Source organism: Equus przewalskii, chromosome 8 (genome assembly GCF_037783145.1).
Source record: "Equus przewalskii isolate Varuska chromosome 8, EquPr2, whole genome shotgun sequence".
NCBI lineage: Eukaryota > Metazoa > Chordata > Mammalia > Perissodactyla > Equidae > Equus > Equus przewalskii.
Genome location: NC_091838.1, coordinates 46,474,327 through 46,492,609, shown reverse-complemented (window position 1 = coordinate 46,492,609; position 18,283 = coordinate 46,474,327). Strand labels below are relative to the sequence as shown.

At 34.7% G+C, this 18,283-nt stretch overlaps 1 protein-coding gene across 22 annotated transcripts in view; it reads right to left on the bottom strand.

The window, feature by feature from the left end:
- The window catches only part of VPS13B (vacuolar protein sorting 13 homolog B), a 777,317-nt gene that overhangs the window by 742,933 nt on the left and 16,101 nt on the right, over positions 1 to 18,283 (bottom strand). For all 22 annotated transcript variants that reach the window (XR_011543460.1, XR_011543461.1, XR_011543462.1 and 19 more), the window contains one exon: positions 17,257 to 17,400. Coding sequence is in view for 18 of the 22 variants with exons in the window: in XM_070631834.1 (XP_070487935.1) it covers positions 17,257 to 17,400 (144 nt within the window). In the remaining 4 variants the exon portion in view is untranslated. The remainder of the gene's footprint in view (positions 1 to 17,256; positions 17,401 to 18,283) is intronic.

Sequence of the window (18,283 nt, the reverse complement as noted above, 5' to 3'; positions counted from 1 at the left end):
AGTTTGTAACATATATAAAAGACATAACAATATTAGCACATTAGCAGGGGATAAAAAGAAGCATACTGTTGTAAGCATACTGAAGTAAAGGATAATACTTAGATCATCCATTAAGCGGTATATTATTATTTGAAAGCAGACAATGATAAGTGAAACACACATATTGTCAATCCTAGAACCACCACTACAAAATAAATAGGTATAGCAAATAAACCAATAATGAAAAAAAATGGACTACTAAAATATACTCAACTAACACAAAAAAAGTCAAGAAAAGAAGAAAAAAGGAAAAAAATTAGATGGGACAAGAAAAGAAGAAAAAGGAAAAAAATTAGATGGGACAAATAGAAAATAAAAAGACATTAGACTTAATCATATTAAAAATTACATAAAATCTAAATAATCTAAAACACTCCAATTAACAGGCAGAATTTGTCAGATTAGAAAAACCCAACTATAATCTGTCTACAGAAAACTCAGTTTACATGTAGACTCAGTACAGTTTCAAAACACTATTACCCCAAGCTTCAAAAGGAAAATCACAACAAAATGAACAAGTTCAAGAAAAAAGAAAATTAGCAGTATCTAATCATCAAAACACAAATCAGAGAACTACTGCATTTTATGGATTGAAAGGAAACGAATAGAGCTTGTAAACCAAACAGAAATAAAAAAACTAGAAGTTCAGTCTGTGTTCTTCATCATCTTTAATGCCAGATAACACATTTGGGACGCCTAAAGGGGAAAAGAAAACTTGTAACCACCAGCAAGCTGCAAAGTCTCAAACCAGTATTTTTTTTCTGTTTGCGGTATTTGGACACATAAATTATAGCATCCACAGCATTGAACACTATAATTAAGGTTATACTGGCACTTCTAATATTACAACCCCATATTTTCATTCATTCAAAACATTCTTAGAAAGTTCTTCAAGAAACTAAAAGACTTCCTTACTTGTCTCACTCCAAATGTGACTTTTCATCTTCCTAAGATAGAAGAGCTATGAGAGAAGAAAAATATCTTTTCCAGCTCAAGAAAAACACCTTTCCAAGGGTAAAACAAACACAACAGAATCCCTCAGAAACATCCAAGATGGCAAACAAGAATTGAAACTTCCTCAATAACTTTAAAAAAAAAGTTAACCAAAAATCCAAGTTTATGCCAAGTTTGGTTTTCACATGGCAAAAAAATTGAAGCTTATACATGACATAATAAAAGATTCGACGATTTAAATCAATATATGTGTTTTTTAAAGAAATAGATCTTTGTAACATATGTAATCTTCCCAATAGCTAACTAAAAAGAGTCCTCTTTCAACTACTTCTGACTGAGAGGATGTAGACACAGGTAGAAGTTCAAGAAACTATGATTTCTTTTGTTCCCAAACTTTTAAGGCATAGCATACAGTTTGAAATAAATTTACCTTCATTTTCATCCATCTACAAGTTCTCTGTTCGTGGTTTCTGGGTTTTTATTTCCTTTTCAATAATGTTTTAAATTACTCAAGTTACTTGAGCTCAAAAACAAACCTAAATCGAAAACAAAATATATCACCTTCTGATGGTTCTAAGGCTATAAACAATATTTCTAAGCTAAAATGAAAATCATAAACCACTTGTGACATATCAAATTTTCCTTAAAACAATCAAAAGGAGAGAAAGGTTTTGTCTCTCTCATTAGCTCCTAATTGTCAGTATTTAGGACAGTACTATGGCACTCAGTAAAGATCTGTGGAACAAATGAACTTTTCAACTTTTCCTCCAAATAAAGGAAATTAAGCACTAGAATGATAACTTTGTATGTGGCTTACCCATAATGAATAATGCCCACTTCATACACTAATCTTCAGTGAGATCTAATTATTAATTATGTTAGCATATGATGAGCTTGACAGACAAGTCTTTAATCTCTAAAAAGAATCTAAATTAACAGCAGCATAATCCACCCCAATTGTCCTAAACCCAAATTCCAGAAGTTATGCTAGAACTTCCTCTCCGCATTTCCTCCAGAAGCTCTTCCCTGCTCCACATGCCCACTGCCAATGACTTAGTTCCATCTAGGCCCATAATTTTTCTCCTAGGAATAAGGTAAAGTGAACCTAAGTAATTATCTAAAATCACCTCCTCCATTCTATTCCTCTACTCTGAAAAACCAGTCAACTTCCTAAATTACAAATTCAAGCAAGTTGCTTTACTACCTTAAAACAATTCAATGGCTCTCTACTCTCTACACAAGTGGTCCTCAAATGTTTTCATCTAAGGCCCTTTTATCCTCTTAAAAACTACTGAGAGGAGTGGCGTCAGCATCAGGGGGGAGTGAGCTTGCCCAGGACTCTCTCCCCTCCAACATACAACAAAAAGGAGCAACCATATTCCAACAGAAAATATCCTAAAAGCACAGGTATCCATGAAGAGTCACGGCAGCAACACGAGGGAGGGCAGAGAGGCTGGAGCCCCCCTCAGAGGAGATGCAACTGGGTAAGAGAGAACTTCACTCCCTCCCTGTGGTGGCGATCCCTAAAGACTGGGATCGCCACCACAGGAGGCTCCATGAGGGAAGGTGCAGTGGAGGGGTCGCACATCTGTGGGATCACCCAGGACTCCCTAGGTCCCTTGCAGCCTAGAGGGAAGCCCTCCAATGGCGCAAAAGCCTTCAGGCCGGGTGACCTCATCAAGCCAAGACCTCAGGAGACCAGATAGTGAGAAGTGATCAGGAAACCCGGGACTGCACACAGGAGAAAGTGCCCCTTCTCCAACCTGTGCCACATCACGCCATCTTGGCTGAAGGCAGAGAGCACAGAATATGCAGCTCTTGAGCCCCATCCAGTGACAACAGGCTGTAACTGCATCACAACGGGAAAACCCCATTCTTCCAGCATCAGGCAATTCACCAACTCTCCAGAACAGAAGGAAAACAATAAATACACAGAATTCAGTCCTGAGGACTCAGAAATAAGTAAACTAAATGACAATGAATTCAAAACAGCTATCGTTACAAAACTCAATGAGGTGAAAGAGAACATAGAGAAACAATTCAACAAGTTCAGGAGCTACTTCACAAAAGAGATTGAAACTATAAAGAATCAATCCGAAATACTAGAAATGAAAGACACAATGGAAGAGATAAAACAAAATGCAGATTCCCTGAACGTTCGCATGGACACCACAGATGAGCGAATCAGCATAATCGAAGATAGACATGTTGAATTGCTCCAGACAGGAGGAGAGAGAATTGAGCCTAAAAAGAAATGAAGAAAGTATCCAAGAAATATCCGACTCAATGAGGAAATGCAACATCAGAATTATAGGTATTCAAGAAGGTTAAGAGAAGGAGAATGGAACAGAAAGCGTGCTCAAAAAAATAATAGCAGAGAACTTCCCAAATCTAAGGAATGAGAGGGAAATGTGTGTAGAGGAAGCTTTCAGATCTCCTAGATTTGGGAATGTAAAAAGACCTACTGCAAGGCATATAGTAGTTAAACTGGCAAAAATGAATGACAAAGAAAGAATATTCAGGGCAGCAAGGCAGAAGAAAATAACCTACAAAGGAACCCCTGTCAGACTTTCAGCAGGTTTCTCTGCAGAAACCTTACAAGCCAGGTGAGAATGGAATGACATATTCAGAACTTTAAAAGATAAAAATCTTCAGCAAAAAATACTCTATCCAGCAAAAATATCCTTCAGATATGAGGGATAAATTAAATCTTTCCCAGACAAACAAAAGCTAAGTGACTTGACAGTCACGAGACCCCCACTACAAGAAGTCCTCAAAAAGGCCCTCATACCTGAAAAAAGAAAAAAAAGGAGAAAGGGGTCACAAAACACAAAGTAAGGAGACTAATAGATAGACACAATCAGAATAGGATAGCAAATATTCAACTATAGCATTAGGCTAAAGGGAAGGAAAACACCAAAATCAAAGACAGTCTTGTCACTAGAAGTACAAACTCAAAACATAAGTTGGAATCAGATATGAGAATAACAACTTAGGAGGGGAGGAGGATAGGGACTGAACCAGTTTAAACTAAGGAAATAAGAGGCCATCATAAAATGGACTATGTTATGTACGAGATTCTGAATACAAACTTCAGGGTAGCCACTAAACTAAAAAGTAGAACAGAGACACAAAAAATAAATAAGGAAAAAAACAAAGAAACACAGCATAAAAAAAACTGCATAATTCAATGGGTAGACCAAAACACACAGGACAAGAAACAAAGGAAATGTACAAAAACCAGAAAACAAGTGATATACTGACAGCATTAAGCCTTCATATATCACTAATCATGCTCAATGTAAAGGGATTGAACTCTCCAATAAAAAGACACAGAGTGGCAAGATGGATTAGAGAACAAGATTCAACAATGTGTTGCCTCCAGGAAACAAATCTCTGCTCCAATGACAAGTACAGGCTCAGAGTCAAGGGGTGGAAGACGATACTTCAAGCTAATGGCAAACAAAAGAAAGCAGAGGTCGCAATACTTATACCAGAGAAAGTAGACTTCAAGATAACGTAGGTAAAGAGAGACAAAGAGGGGCAATATATAATGATCAAAGGGACACTCCATCAAGAAGAAACAATGCTTATAAATATCAATGCACCCAACACAGGAGCCCCAAAGTTCATAAGCAACTATTAACAAACCTAAAAGAAGACATTAAAAACAACACAATAATAGTAGGGGACCTCAACACCCCACTCACATCATTGGACAGATCACCCAGATAGAAAATCAACAAGGAAACAGTGGAATTAAATGAAAGGCTAAAACAGTTGGACTTAATAGACACCTATAGAACACTGCATCCAAAAACAGCAGAATACCCATTTTTCTCAAGTGCACATGGAACATTCTCAAGGATAGACTATACGTTGGGAAACAAGGCAAGCCTCTATAAATTTTAAAAAATTGAAATAATAACAAGCATCTTCTCTGATCATAATGCTATAAAGCTAGAAATTAATTACAAGAAAAAAGCTGAGAAAGGGACAAAAAAGTGGAGACTAAACAATATGCTATTGAACAAGCAATGGATCACTGAAGAAATTAAAGAAGAAATCAAAAAATATCTGGAGACAAATGAAAATGATAACATGCCATATCACTTCATATGGGATATAACAAAAGCTGTATTAAGAGGTAAATTCATCGCAATACCGGCACATCTTAACAAACAAGAAAAATCCCAAATAAGCAATCTCAACTGAAGTAGAAAAAGAAGGACAAAGCCCAAAGTCAGCAGAAGGAAAGAAATAATAAAAATCAGAGCAGAAATAAAAGCTATTGAAACAAAAAATGAAGTAGAAAGGATCAATGAAACAAACACCTGGTTCTTTGAGAAGATAAATAAAATTGACAAATCCTTAGCCAGACTTACAAAGAAAAAGCTCAAATAAACAAAATCAGAAATGAAAGAGGAGAAATAACAACAGACTCCACAGAAACACAGCTGATTATAAGAGAATACTACAAAAAACCATATGCCAACAAAATGGATAACCTAGAGGAAATGGATAAATTCTTAGACTCTTACAACCTCCCAAAGCTGAGTCAAGAAGAAACAAACAATCTGAACAGACCAATCACAAGGAAAGAGATTGAAACAGCAATCAAGAGCATCCCAAAGAATAAAACCCCAGGACCAGATGGCTTTCCTGGGGAATTCTACCAAACTTTCAGAGAGGATTTAATACCTATCCTTTTCAAGCTATTCCAAAAAATTAGGGAGGATGGAACACTTCCTAAAACATTCTACGAGGCCAACATCACTCTGATACCAAAGCCTGACAAGGACAGCAGAAAAAAGGAGAACTATAAGCCAATATCAGTGATGAACAGAGATGCAAAAATTCTCAACAAAATTTTGGCAACCCGAATTCAGCAATACATCAAAAGGATCATACATCATGATCAAATGGGATCCCTACCAGGGACACAGAGATGATTCAACATCTGCAAATCAATCAACACGATACACCACATCAACAAATTGAGGAATAAAAACCACATGATCACCTCAATAGATGCAGAGAAAGCACTTGACAAGATCCAACAGCCATTTATGATAAAAACTCTGAACAAAATAGGGATAGAGGGAAATTACCTCAACATAATAAAGGCCATATATGACAAAACCACAGCCAATATCATACTCAATGGGCAAAAACTGAGCACCATCCCCCTGAGAATGGGAACAAGACAAGGATGAACAGTATCACCACTCTTATTCAACATAGTACTGGAGGTTTTGGCCAGAGCAATTAGGCAAGAGAAAGGAATAAAAGGAATCCGAATAGAGAGTGAAGAGGTGACACTCTCACTGTTCGCAGATATGATCTTACACATAGAAAACCCAAAAACATCCATTGGAAAACTAAAAGAAATAATTAACAGCTACAGTAAAGTTGCAGGGTACAGAATCTACCTACAAAAATTAGTTGCTTTTCTATACTCCAATAACAAACTTACAGAAAGACAACTCAAAAATATAATTCCATTTGCAATTGCAACTAAAATAATAAAAGTACCTAGGAATAAATTTAACCAAGGAGGTGAAGGACTTATACAAAGAAAACTATAAGACACTACTGAGGGAAACTGATAATGACTTAAACAGATGGAAAGAGATTACTTGCTCATGGATTGGAAGAATAAACATAGTTAAAAAGTCCATACTACCCAAAGCAATCTACAGATTCAATGCAATCCCTATCAGAATCCCAATGACATTCTTCATGGAAATAGAGCAAAGAATACTAAAATTGGGGCAATCAAAGACCCCGAATTGCGAAGGCAATCCTGAGAAAAAAGAACAAAGCTGGAGGCATCACAATCCCTGACTTCAAAATGTACTACAAAGCCAGAGTGACCAAAACAGCATGGTATTGTTACAAAAACATGCACACATATCAATGGAAGAGAACTGAGAGCCCAGAAATAAACCCACACATCTATGGACAACTAATTTTCAACAAGGGAGCCAAGAAAATACAATGGAGAACGGAAAGTCTCTTCAATAATTCATGTTGTGATAACTGCACAGCCACATGCAAAAGAATGAAGGTAGGCCACTATCTCACACCAGACACAAAAACAAACTCAAAATGGATCAAAGACTTGAAGATATGACCTGAAACTATAAAATTCCTGGAAGATAATATTGGCAGTACACTCTCTGACATCAAACTAAAAAGGATCTTTTCAAATACCATGTCCTCTCAGACAAGGGAAACAAAAGAAAAAATAAACAAGTAGGAATTCATCAGACTAAAGAGTTTCTGCAACGCAAAAGAAACTAGGATCAAAACAAAGAGACAACCGACCAACTGGGAGAAAATATTTGCAAATCATATATCTGACAAGGTGTTAATCTCCATAATATATAAGGATCTCACACAAATGAACAATAAAAAAGCAAACAACTCGATCAAAAAGTGGGCAGAGGAGATGAACAGACATTTTTCCAAAGAAGATACAGAGATGGCCAATAAACACACGAAAGGATGTTCAACGTCACTAATCATCAGGTAAATGCAAATCAAAACTATACTAAGATACCACCTTACACCTGTTAAAATGGCTATAATCACTAAAACTAAAAATAACAAATGTTGGGGAGGGTGTGGAGAGAAGGGAACTCTCACACACTGCTGGTGGGAATGCAAACTGGTGCAACCACTAGGGAAAACAGTATGGAGATTCCTCAAAAAACTAAAAATAGACCTACCACATGACCTAGCTATCCCACTACTGGGTATCTACCCAAACAATTTGAAATCAACAATCCAAAGTAACATATGCACCCCTACGTTCATTGCAGCACTATTCACAATAGCCAAGACATGTAAGCAACCCAAGTGCCCATGGACTGATGATTGGATAAAGAAGATGTGGTGTATATATATATATATATATATATATATATACACACACACACACACACACAATGGAATACTACTCAACCAGAAAAAAAGACAAATTCATCCCATTTACAATAACACGGAACGAGTTAGAGGGAATTATGCTAAGCAAAATAAGCCAGACTGAGAAAGACAAACACCATATGATTTCACTCATATGTGGAATATAAACAAGTACTAGGACAAAGAAAACACTTCAGTGGTTGCCAGGGAAAGGGGCGTGGGGGGGGCCCTGGGGGTGAAGGGGAGCACTTATGTGGTCACAGTCAAGAAATAATGTACAACTGAAATCTCACATTGATGTAAACTATTATGAACTCAATAAAAAAAAATTTTAAATAAAAAAAACTACTGAGAGCCCCAAAGACCTTTTGTACATGTGGATTATATCCACCCATATTTACCATATGATGAAAAAGAAGAAAAAAGTTTAAATATATATCTTATGTATATATTCTTTTGTAATTATTTTAAAACAAGAAACCCAGGGGGCCAGCCCCGTGGCCGAGTGGTTAAGTTTGCACATTCTGCTTGGGTGGCCCAGAGTTGCACTGGTTCATATCCTGGGCGCAGACATGGTACCTCTCATTAGGCCATGCTGAGGTGGCATCCCACATGCCACAACTAGAAGGACCCACAACTAAAACATACAGCTATGTACTGGGGGACTTGGGGAGAAAAAATGCAGGGAAAAAAACAAAGATTGGCAACAGTTGTTAGCTCAGCTGCCAATGTAAAAAAAAAAAAAAAATCCATTATGTTATAAATATTTACAAATAAGTTATAAAATGTTAAGTTTTCATGTTTTATGAAAAATAGCTATATTTTCCAAAACAAAAAGAAAATTAGTAAAAAGAATGGAATTATTTTACATTTTTAAAAACCTGGTCTAATAGATAGCTGGATTTCTCATATCTGTTTCTGCCTTCAATCTGTTGCAATATCATACATCAAGTAGCTTCTGAAAAATTCCACTCTACACTCATGAGAGAATGATGGTGAAAAAAGTACATCATGTCTAATACTATTATTATAGGAATAGTTTTAACCTTGTGAATACCCTGAAAAAACCTGGGAAACTCTGAGGGACTTCAGATCATACTTTGAGAACCACTAGATAACAATAAATTTCAAACTCTCTTATGAGTTGCACAAAAGTTCACGATCTGAGAAAATTACTGAACTAAAAAGGAAACAGATTTGAGGAAATTATCCACAGTACAGCACAAAGAGACAGAGATATAGAATATAAAAGGTTAGGGATGTGAAGGATAGACTGAGGTCCAACATACGTGCAAATGGAGTTTTAGAAGGCAAGAAGAGGCAGAATAAGACTAAATTAACATTCAAAGATAAAGTGGGGATTTCTCAGAAGTAATCAAAAACATGAATCCATAGATACAGGAAACAGAATAAATCCCAAGAAGGATAACAAAAAAGAAATTCACTCCTAGAGGCACTACTGTGAAACTCAAGAACACCAAGGACTAAAAACAAAATATCTTAAATACAAATAGAAAAAATATACCTACATTTTACAATAAAAAGACAACATCACTAACAGACAAAAACCTCAAGAGCAAAAACAGAACCAATTCAATAGCGGAATAATAATTCCAAAGTACTAAGAGAAAATAACCGCCAACCTGATGTAACCAAATTAACTATCATTCAAAGACTGAGAGAGAAATAAAGATGTTTTAGACAAATCAAAACTTAATGTACCAATTACTAGTAAGAGGATTGAATCAGTAATCAAAAACCTCCCAACAAACATACATCCAGGATCAGATGGCTTCACTGGTGAATTCTAACAAACATTCAAAGAAGAATACCAATCCTTCTCAAACTCTTCCAAAAAGAGAGAAGAGAAGGGAACACTTCCAAACTCATTTTATGAGGTCAGCATTACCCTGATACCAAAACCAGACAAGGATGACACAAGAAAACAAATTATAAGCCAACATGTTCATCAATATCCTTGATGAACATAGATGTGAAAATCCTCAACAAAATATAAGCAAACTGAATTCAACAATACATTAAAAGGATTATACAGCATGACCAAGTGGAATCTACTCCAGGGATACAAGGATGGTTCAACATGAGTAAATCAATGTGATACACCATATTCACAAAATGAAGGATAAAAGTCATTGATCATCTCAATAGATGCAGAAAAAGCATTTGACAAACTCAACATCCATTTATGATAAAAACTCCAACAAAGTGGGTAGAGAGGGAATGTACCTCAACATAATAAAGACCACATATGACAAGCCCACAGCTAACGGCATATACAATGGTGAAAAGCTGAAAGCTTTTCCTCTAAGATTAGAACAAGACAAGGATGCCAACTCTTACAACTTTTATTCAACATAGTATTCTAAGTCGTACCCAGAGCAACAGGCAAGGAAAAGAAAAGGAATAAAATTGGAAAGGAATAAGCAAAATTACCTGTTTGCAGATGACATTATCTTAGATATAGAAAACCCTAAAGACTCTGACAAAAAAACTGTTAAAACTAATAAATTCAGTAAAATTATAGAATACAAAATCAATATACAAAAATCGATTGCATTTCTATGCACCAATAACTATCGGAATTTACATTTACAATAGCATCAAACAATAAAATATTGTTTAATTTTATAGTAATAAATTGAACCAAGGAAGTAAAAGATCTGTAGACTGAAAACTACGACATTGATGAAAGAAATAGATGAAGACACAAATAAATGGAAAGACATCTCATTTTCTTGGATTGAAAGAATTAATGTGTTAAAATGTACAATACTACCCAAAGTGATCTACAGAGTCAATGCAATTCCTATCAAAATTCCAACGACCCTTTTCACTAAATAGGAAAAACACCTCTAAAATTTATATGAAACCATATAATACAATACAATTCAAATAGCCAAAGCAATCTTAAGAAAGAGGAACAAGGCTGGAGGCATCACACTTCCTGATTTCAAACTGTATTACAAAGCCACAGTAATCAAAACAGTATGGTACCGGAACATGGATCAATGGAACAGAATTGAGAACCCAGAAATAAACTTACACATACATGGTCAACTAATCTTTGACAAGGGCACCAAGAACACACAATGTTTCAAGAAAGGATAGCCTCTTCAATAAATGGTGCTGACAAAACTGGATATCCACATGCAAAAAAACGAAACTGGACTCTTATCTTCACTACTCACAAAAATTAACCTAAAATGGATTAAAGACTTAAATGTAAGACCCAAAACTACTAGAATAAAACACAGGGAAAAAGCTCCTTGACATCGGTCTTGCAATGATATTTTGGATATGACACCAAAAGCATAAGCAACAAAACCAAAAGAAAAAACAAGTGGGACTCCATCATATTAAAAAGCTTCCACATAGCAAAGGAAACTATCAACAAAATGAAAAATTTACCTATGGAATGGGAGAATATATTTGCAAACCATGTATCTGATAGGAGCTTAATATCTAAAACATAAACTCATAAACTCAACAGCAAAAAGCAATCCAATTTAAAAATGCACAAAGGGAAGGAATAAACTTTTTTCTAAAGAAGATATACAAATGGCCAACAATTACCTGAAAAAATGCTGAACATCCCTAATTATGAAGGAATGCAAATCAAAACCACAATGAGCTATCACCCCACACTTGTTAAGATGGCTATTATCAAATAGACAAGAGTTAACAAATGCTGGAAAAAGGAAACTACCATATTATCTAGCAATCCTTGGATATATATCCAAAGGAAACAATATCACTATCACAAAGAGGTATGTGCACTTCCATATCCATTGCAGCATCATTCACAATAGCCTAGATATGGACACAATCTAAATGTCCACTGATGGATGAATGGATAAAGAAAATGTGGTATATACATATACAAAGGAATATTCTTCAGCTATGAAAAAGAAAGAAATCCTGCCATTTTCAACAATGTAGATGAAACTGGAGAACAATATGCTGAGTGAAATAAGCCACACAAAGACAAATTCTTATGGTATCACTTACATGTGGAATCTGAAAAAAAAGTCAAACTCATAGAAACAGAGCAGAATGAATGGTGGCTGCCAGAGCCTGAAGGAAATACACAATATAGGTCAAAGGGTACAAACTGTCAGTTATAAAATTAATAAACAGGATCTAATGTACAGCAAGGTGACTATAGTTAATAATGCTGTGTTGACACTTGAAATTTGCTAAGATAGTAGATCTTAAGCATTCTCACACACAAAAAAAGTAACTGAGGTGATAGATGTATTAATCAACTTGATGGTGTGAATCCTTTCACAAGGTATACTTATATCAAATCACCATGTTCTATACTTTAAATATATACAATTTGTCAATTACACCTCAATAAACATGGAAAAAATAAAAATAAGTTAAAAAAGAAACACAACCAATAACAAATATATATACACATATATATACATATATAAGTAAATAAAATGTTTCACCCCAGAGTGAAACTCAAAAGTATCTATTTCTCTACTACAACATCTGAAAACAGACTTAGAAGGTAATCTCAGGTATTTTTAAAATTAAACATACTTTGGAAGATTCAAGATACACAATAAAAATAGACTAGGGCTCTGAACCACCTTAATGCTTGCTGCACCTGACTAAACTGAATACTTCACTTATTAGAAGAGTTTGGTACAAATCCATTAAGTGCAAGTAAATTCAAGATCAGATTCACATATTTAAAACTTCTTCACCAAAATGCATAATATTATATCATACAGAAACGGTGATTTGGTTTATTCTTTTCTCAGCTGAGGATGTAAAGGGACATTTACAACCACTACTATCCCTTCTCTAGTACTGTATGTTACTTGGTTTTGATACCGTACAACTTCTCTTTCCACGCCTCTATCTGGCCCACTACCAGGGCAGATTACTTACTAAACACTGTCAGGGACTTCTGGCTCCCTTTCTGCAGAATGCTTCATTCACCTTCTCTACACAAAAGGTCAGATGGCCCACTTGCCAACCCTATTTCATCATTCCAGTTACAATACTAAAAACAAGAACTCAAACTTAAGGCCTGAAATTTATAGGCAGAAGATATAGCCAATGGCTGGAAATTATTTAACCACACACTCCATCTAAGACATTCTTCCACTACATCAAAATGATATGAAATTATTATAACTAATTTTATTAACAATTAGGTAGCTTTTCTGACTGCTACAAAGGAAAAAGACCCAGGGTATTCATGCTCTTCACAACATAAAGTGTTTCCCTAGTAGGAGTAAAGACAATACCCACAATTTATAGGGAATTCTATTTCTCACTATTTATATGAAGAGGCTACAGACAGAATCTAAACTATGTTATCTGCTACCAGGATCACCAGCATCAGTAACCTGTACCCGTGGAAGTGAGGGAATCAATAACAGCACAATAAATTCCACAGACTAAGTCAGCTTTTCTGAGCCCCACCTGAATTTCTGAAAAGGTAGCTGTCTCAGTCTGTTTGGGCTGCTGTAACAAAATACCACAGATTAGGTAGCTTATAGACAACAGAAATTTATTTCTCCCAGTTCTGGAGGCTGAGAAGTCCAAGATCAAGGTGCCAGCATGGTCTGATGAGGGCCTTTTCCTGGTTCATAGCTGGTGCCCTTACACCATGTCCTCACACGTCAGACAGGGCTAGGGATCTCTCTGGAGACTCCTTTATAGGGCAGTAATTCCATTCATGAAGGCTCCACTCTCAGGACTTAAGTATCTCCCAAAGACCCCACCTTCTAATACCATCATCTTTGGGGATTAGGATTTCAACACATGAATCTCAGAAGGACACACTCAAACCATAGCAGCAGTCAATCAGATTAATCCACCCTCATTTAAGAGAATGAGAGAGTTTAAAAAAAAAGCCGCATAAATATTGTTAACAGTCCTACCAACACCTCCTTGAGCATAGCGGTGCTCAAGCTTCAGTGAGAGGATATGATACTTCTCTATTATCTCTGAGGCTACCGAAGCCAATAATGGATTTCCATAGCACATAAAAAGTACATACATTTAAAAGTACATACAGTAACAAAAAGCTTAGTTCTTTATCTCAAGTTGTAATGGTAGTTTAAATTTTGGTTTAGGTTCAAAAGATTTTTTTAATTTTTTATGAATAATAAATATTACTTCTACAAACAGCCTTGCAAGTGGTTACATCTATTAAGTCAAAAGATTTTAAAAGTTTAGTTTTTCATAGTACAAAGACCAGAGTAAATACGTACTTTAAAAACAAATTTACTACTCTCTTTAGGTTGAAGAAGCTTTTTCCAAGACTTATTAACACAAGGAGCAGAGAAAGCATATACAATCAGAGAATAAAAGAACTACGTAGCAAATTTTGCTGTATTTTACAAATGAGGCCCACAGAGGCTGAACAAGCAAAACTGCCCAAAGAGAGGCACACACAGTTAAATGCAAGTTACTGGTAATGTTTTTGTTCTTGAGCTGTGTGCTGGGTCCACAAGTATTTATTAGAATAGACTAGAGCAGACTTAACTAGCTAAATAAATAAGTCAGACCTGGACAACTGGTGATGGTGTGTCATTAATTAAATACTGTATCTGAAGTCCAAAAGAGAAAACACAGTTCACCAGTAACTAATCTGTAGGATCTGAAGGTAGGTATTATGACTGACATAGATATGCCTCTCAGCGTAAATCCCAAACAGTTAATACATATTTTCTGAGTGAAATATCAACGTAGTAAAAATAATTCAGGGGCCGGTTCAGTGGCACAGCAGTTAAGTTCGCACACCCTGCTACAGCGGCCTGAGGTTCATGGGTTTGTAGGCCAGGCATGGACCTACACACCACTCATCAAGCCATGCTGTGGCGGTGTACCACATATACAATAGAAGAAGACTGGCACAGATGTTAGCTTGGGGATAATCTTCCTCAAGCAAAAAAGAGGAAGACTGGCAAAAGATGTTAGCTTGGGGCCAATCTTCCTCACCAAAAAAACAAAAAACAAAAACCAAAAATTTAGAGTGAACATCAAGGTAGCCGTTAATAACCCAACACAACTTGGTCAGCTTCTCATTGAAAAAAATCTCAATAATTAAAACTGATTATAAAGACATGTTAAGGCTGCATATTCTAACTATTATCACTAGAGTCACACTCAAATCCTTATAAATCTAAGTATCTTTCACAGCAAAGATTATACAAATATCTTAGCAATGCTTTTCAGTGCTTTAAAGAGTAGGAAATCAACAACATTGGTATAATTAAATTGAACTTTGCAAATTAGGCATGTCTTCTTAACAAGGCATTTAGCAATACTGTGTTTTTGTAATGATCTTTTCTGAATTAAACCTCAGATTTCTAACTTTTAAACTGTACTTTATTACATTCTCATATATTAACAGTATTATTTTTAACAGATTCATATTTATAACTCTAAAAGGCTTTATTTAACCTACCATCCCACACTAGTTTTGAGAAAATAAGTCTTTTCTTCATTGTGATTCTATAATGTAGTAACTTGAAACAATTTAATTCAAATATGAGTTTATTCAGTTTTACTAGTACACATATAATTTTTTAACATACAATTTTTTAACTTAATTTCCTACTTAACAAATCAAAGCTTAAAATAGGAAAATAAACTGTTTAAAAATGTGTTTCATCTATAATGTTCTTATTGAAAAATTAATTCCAATCACTAACATAAACCTAAGTATTACTCTCCAGGGCTGTATACTGCTGAATAATTTGTCCAAATGTCAACTGCAATTTTCGAAAATCCCTTCTACCTCAAAATTTTAAACATCTGTAAAAAATACTTGTTTTGAGAGTGGTTTACATTCATGACACTTGACCTTTTGCTGTACACACCACAAAATTCAAGTCTCAAATACCATGCAAGCAGGAAATCTGATCATTCCTGCAGTAGCCATCTGCATGGTCCAATATTAAGTATTAGTTCTCGGTTGCACTAAGTCATGTGTTACAAATCTTTTTCTGCAGCCTCTATAATTAGTTGTAATTTGCCTCTTTTAAAATGTGTTTCTTATGGGACATCTGGCCTTGAAACTTCACCTTCCCATTGAAAAAATACTTAATGTCTGGATTTTTTTCTCCTAATATAGAGCACTGCATGGGGGGTATAACCAAGTCCAGACTTTTAAAAAAATAATTTCCAAGAACACATGATGATTAAGAACCATTTAAGTATTATCAAAGATAAGTGTAAAATAAAACTTAGTCACAATATAACTATCTAAAGATTTTTAAATCAATCTCCCAAATATTTAAAGTTCACAAAATAAATTTTCATGAGAATGTAGCACTAGTCTACTGACTTACAGGAACTCCATTAGTTAAGACAAATTAGACAATACATGTTTAGAATCAAAGATTTCATAAAAGGAAAAAACAGATTTGATCCCAGTGGGATGATGTGACACTCAAAAGTATTGACTTAAAACAGGAAATGATTTTAACAATTCACTAATAACTTTAATTTCACAGAGATTGAAGTTACATTTAGGATACACTAAAACTGCCTTAAGGTTCTTATAAAAATAATCAATTTACTAATACTCATCAATTCAACTGGTTCTAGAAAGACTTCCTTAAACTGAAAGTTAAATGTGGGCTAAGGAAAAAGTAATAAAAATGAAAGAGATACTTCTTTTCTGCAAGACGAAAGTGGAAAAATTCATCACAATATGCAGCCGTCCAGAACTATTTGCTTCCTAGATTAGAAAATTTTTTGTAGAAACTCCTTAAAATCAATATTACGCTTTTACAAAAAACACTAACAAGAAATGTACGACGAGGCAGAGAAGAAATAAATAAGTTAGGAAAAAATCACTTTCTGATGCCAAAACTTCAAAGGCAACAATGAAATTTGGTATAAAGGTAAATTCAACATATTTTAATCTCCCAAAAAATAACTCGAGAAATGTTCACTTCATTTAGAAACGTCATGTAAATAAAAAATCATGCAGGTCCTTTGCAAAAATTTAAAAATCTTCACCTGAAAATTGGACAGTCAGGCCCCACTTCTAGTGGATATAGGTAATAACCACTCTACATGATCACTATTATAGGGCTACGATCAGATTAAGTAAAATTAGTATCAAAATATTCTTTAGGATGTTTTATCCAAATTTAAGAACTCCCTTTTGTAATTAATTATGCTACTTTAATAGGCATGTAAAAATAGCAAGTATACAAGCTAAGATTTACTTACGTAAAAGTTGACATACCCCAGAAGTTAAAGAAATATCAAATACTAAAAACGATTAAAATTGGTTAACATAAACAACTAAGCTCAATAATTTCCTACCTGTATTCCATCTTTAAGTTTCAAAATACATTCCATTGTATTGATGGTAATTACCACTGCTTCCGAACCCAGTTTTGTCCAAGGTACATGGATCCTCAACTCATGAATATGTCCACTTAAAAAGGTGAATGGTAATTTCAATTCCTTAAAACACAAAATATTAAAATAAAAGTTAGTATTTAATATTTTTTCATCATAATATCCAAATTACTTCCTTAAAAGAAAAATGAAATTCTTAATACAAAAATATTTGGGGAATTATTGTTCATCAAAAAGTAGCATCAAATAATTTGTTAAACTACAAAAACTTATTGTGCAAGTTACATTTAATAAGCCTTAGTTTCTTACTTTGCTGAATGGAAATAATATATGATGCCTGGTACATAATAAAGGCTCAGATATGGTACTGGTAGTAGTAGTCACAGTAGGCAGCAGCAGTACTTGAGATAACTAAATGGTATATTGTTCAAAATCTCCACCTAAAAATATGTATTTAAAATGTGTTTTAAACTAACAGGATAGTTAAGGCAAATTGAAAGGAGGGCTGAATTGGAGATAGAAGAATGACCTGACAAAACAAAAATTGCCCAACCTTGAAAAAAAACTTATTGAGCTTTACCTAATTAAAGATTGTACCTGGATCTATTTGGTCATAAATTTTAAATGTTTTCTGACTGGTTTCCATTATTATTAGGAGGTTAGAAATGAAAACATAAACGTCACCACAATCACCTTATTCTAATTTGTTTCACTTTCAGATAAAAATTTTTGTTACAAATCAACAAAGGAAGAAAAAAATAAAATGTATTTAGATTACATTTCAATAACATTCTTACAGTTGTTATAACTCAGTGAAAGTTAAGACAAATAGTAAGCTTATTCATTCATTCAACAATCACCCACCTACTTGGTTTAGCAACATAGTAGCAAGATAGCTAAACATACATGGTAGTATGACAAAGTGGTTAAGATCAATAACTCTCTGAGCCAGCCCTGGTGGCCTAGTGGTTAAGTTCAGCGTGTTCTG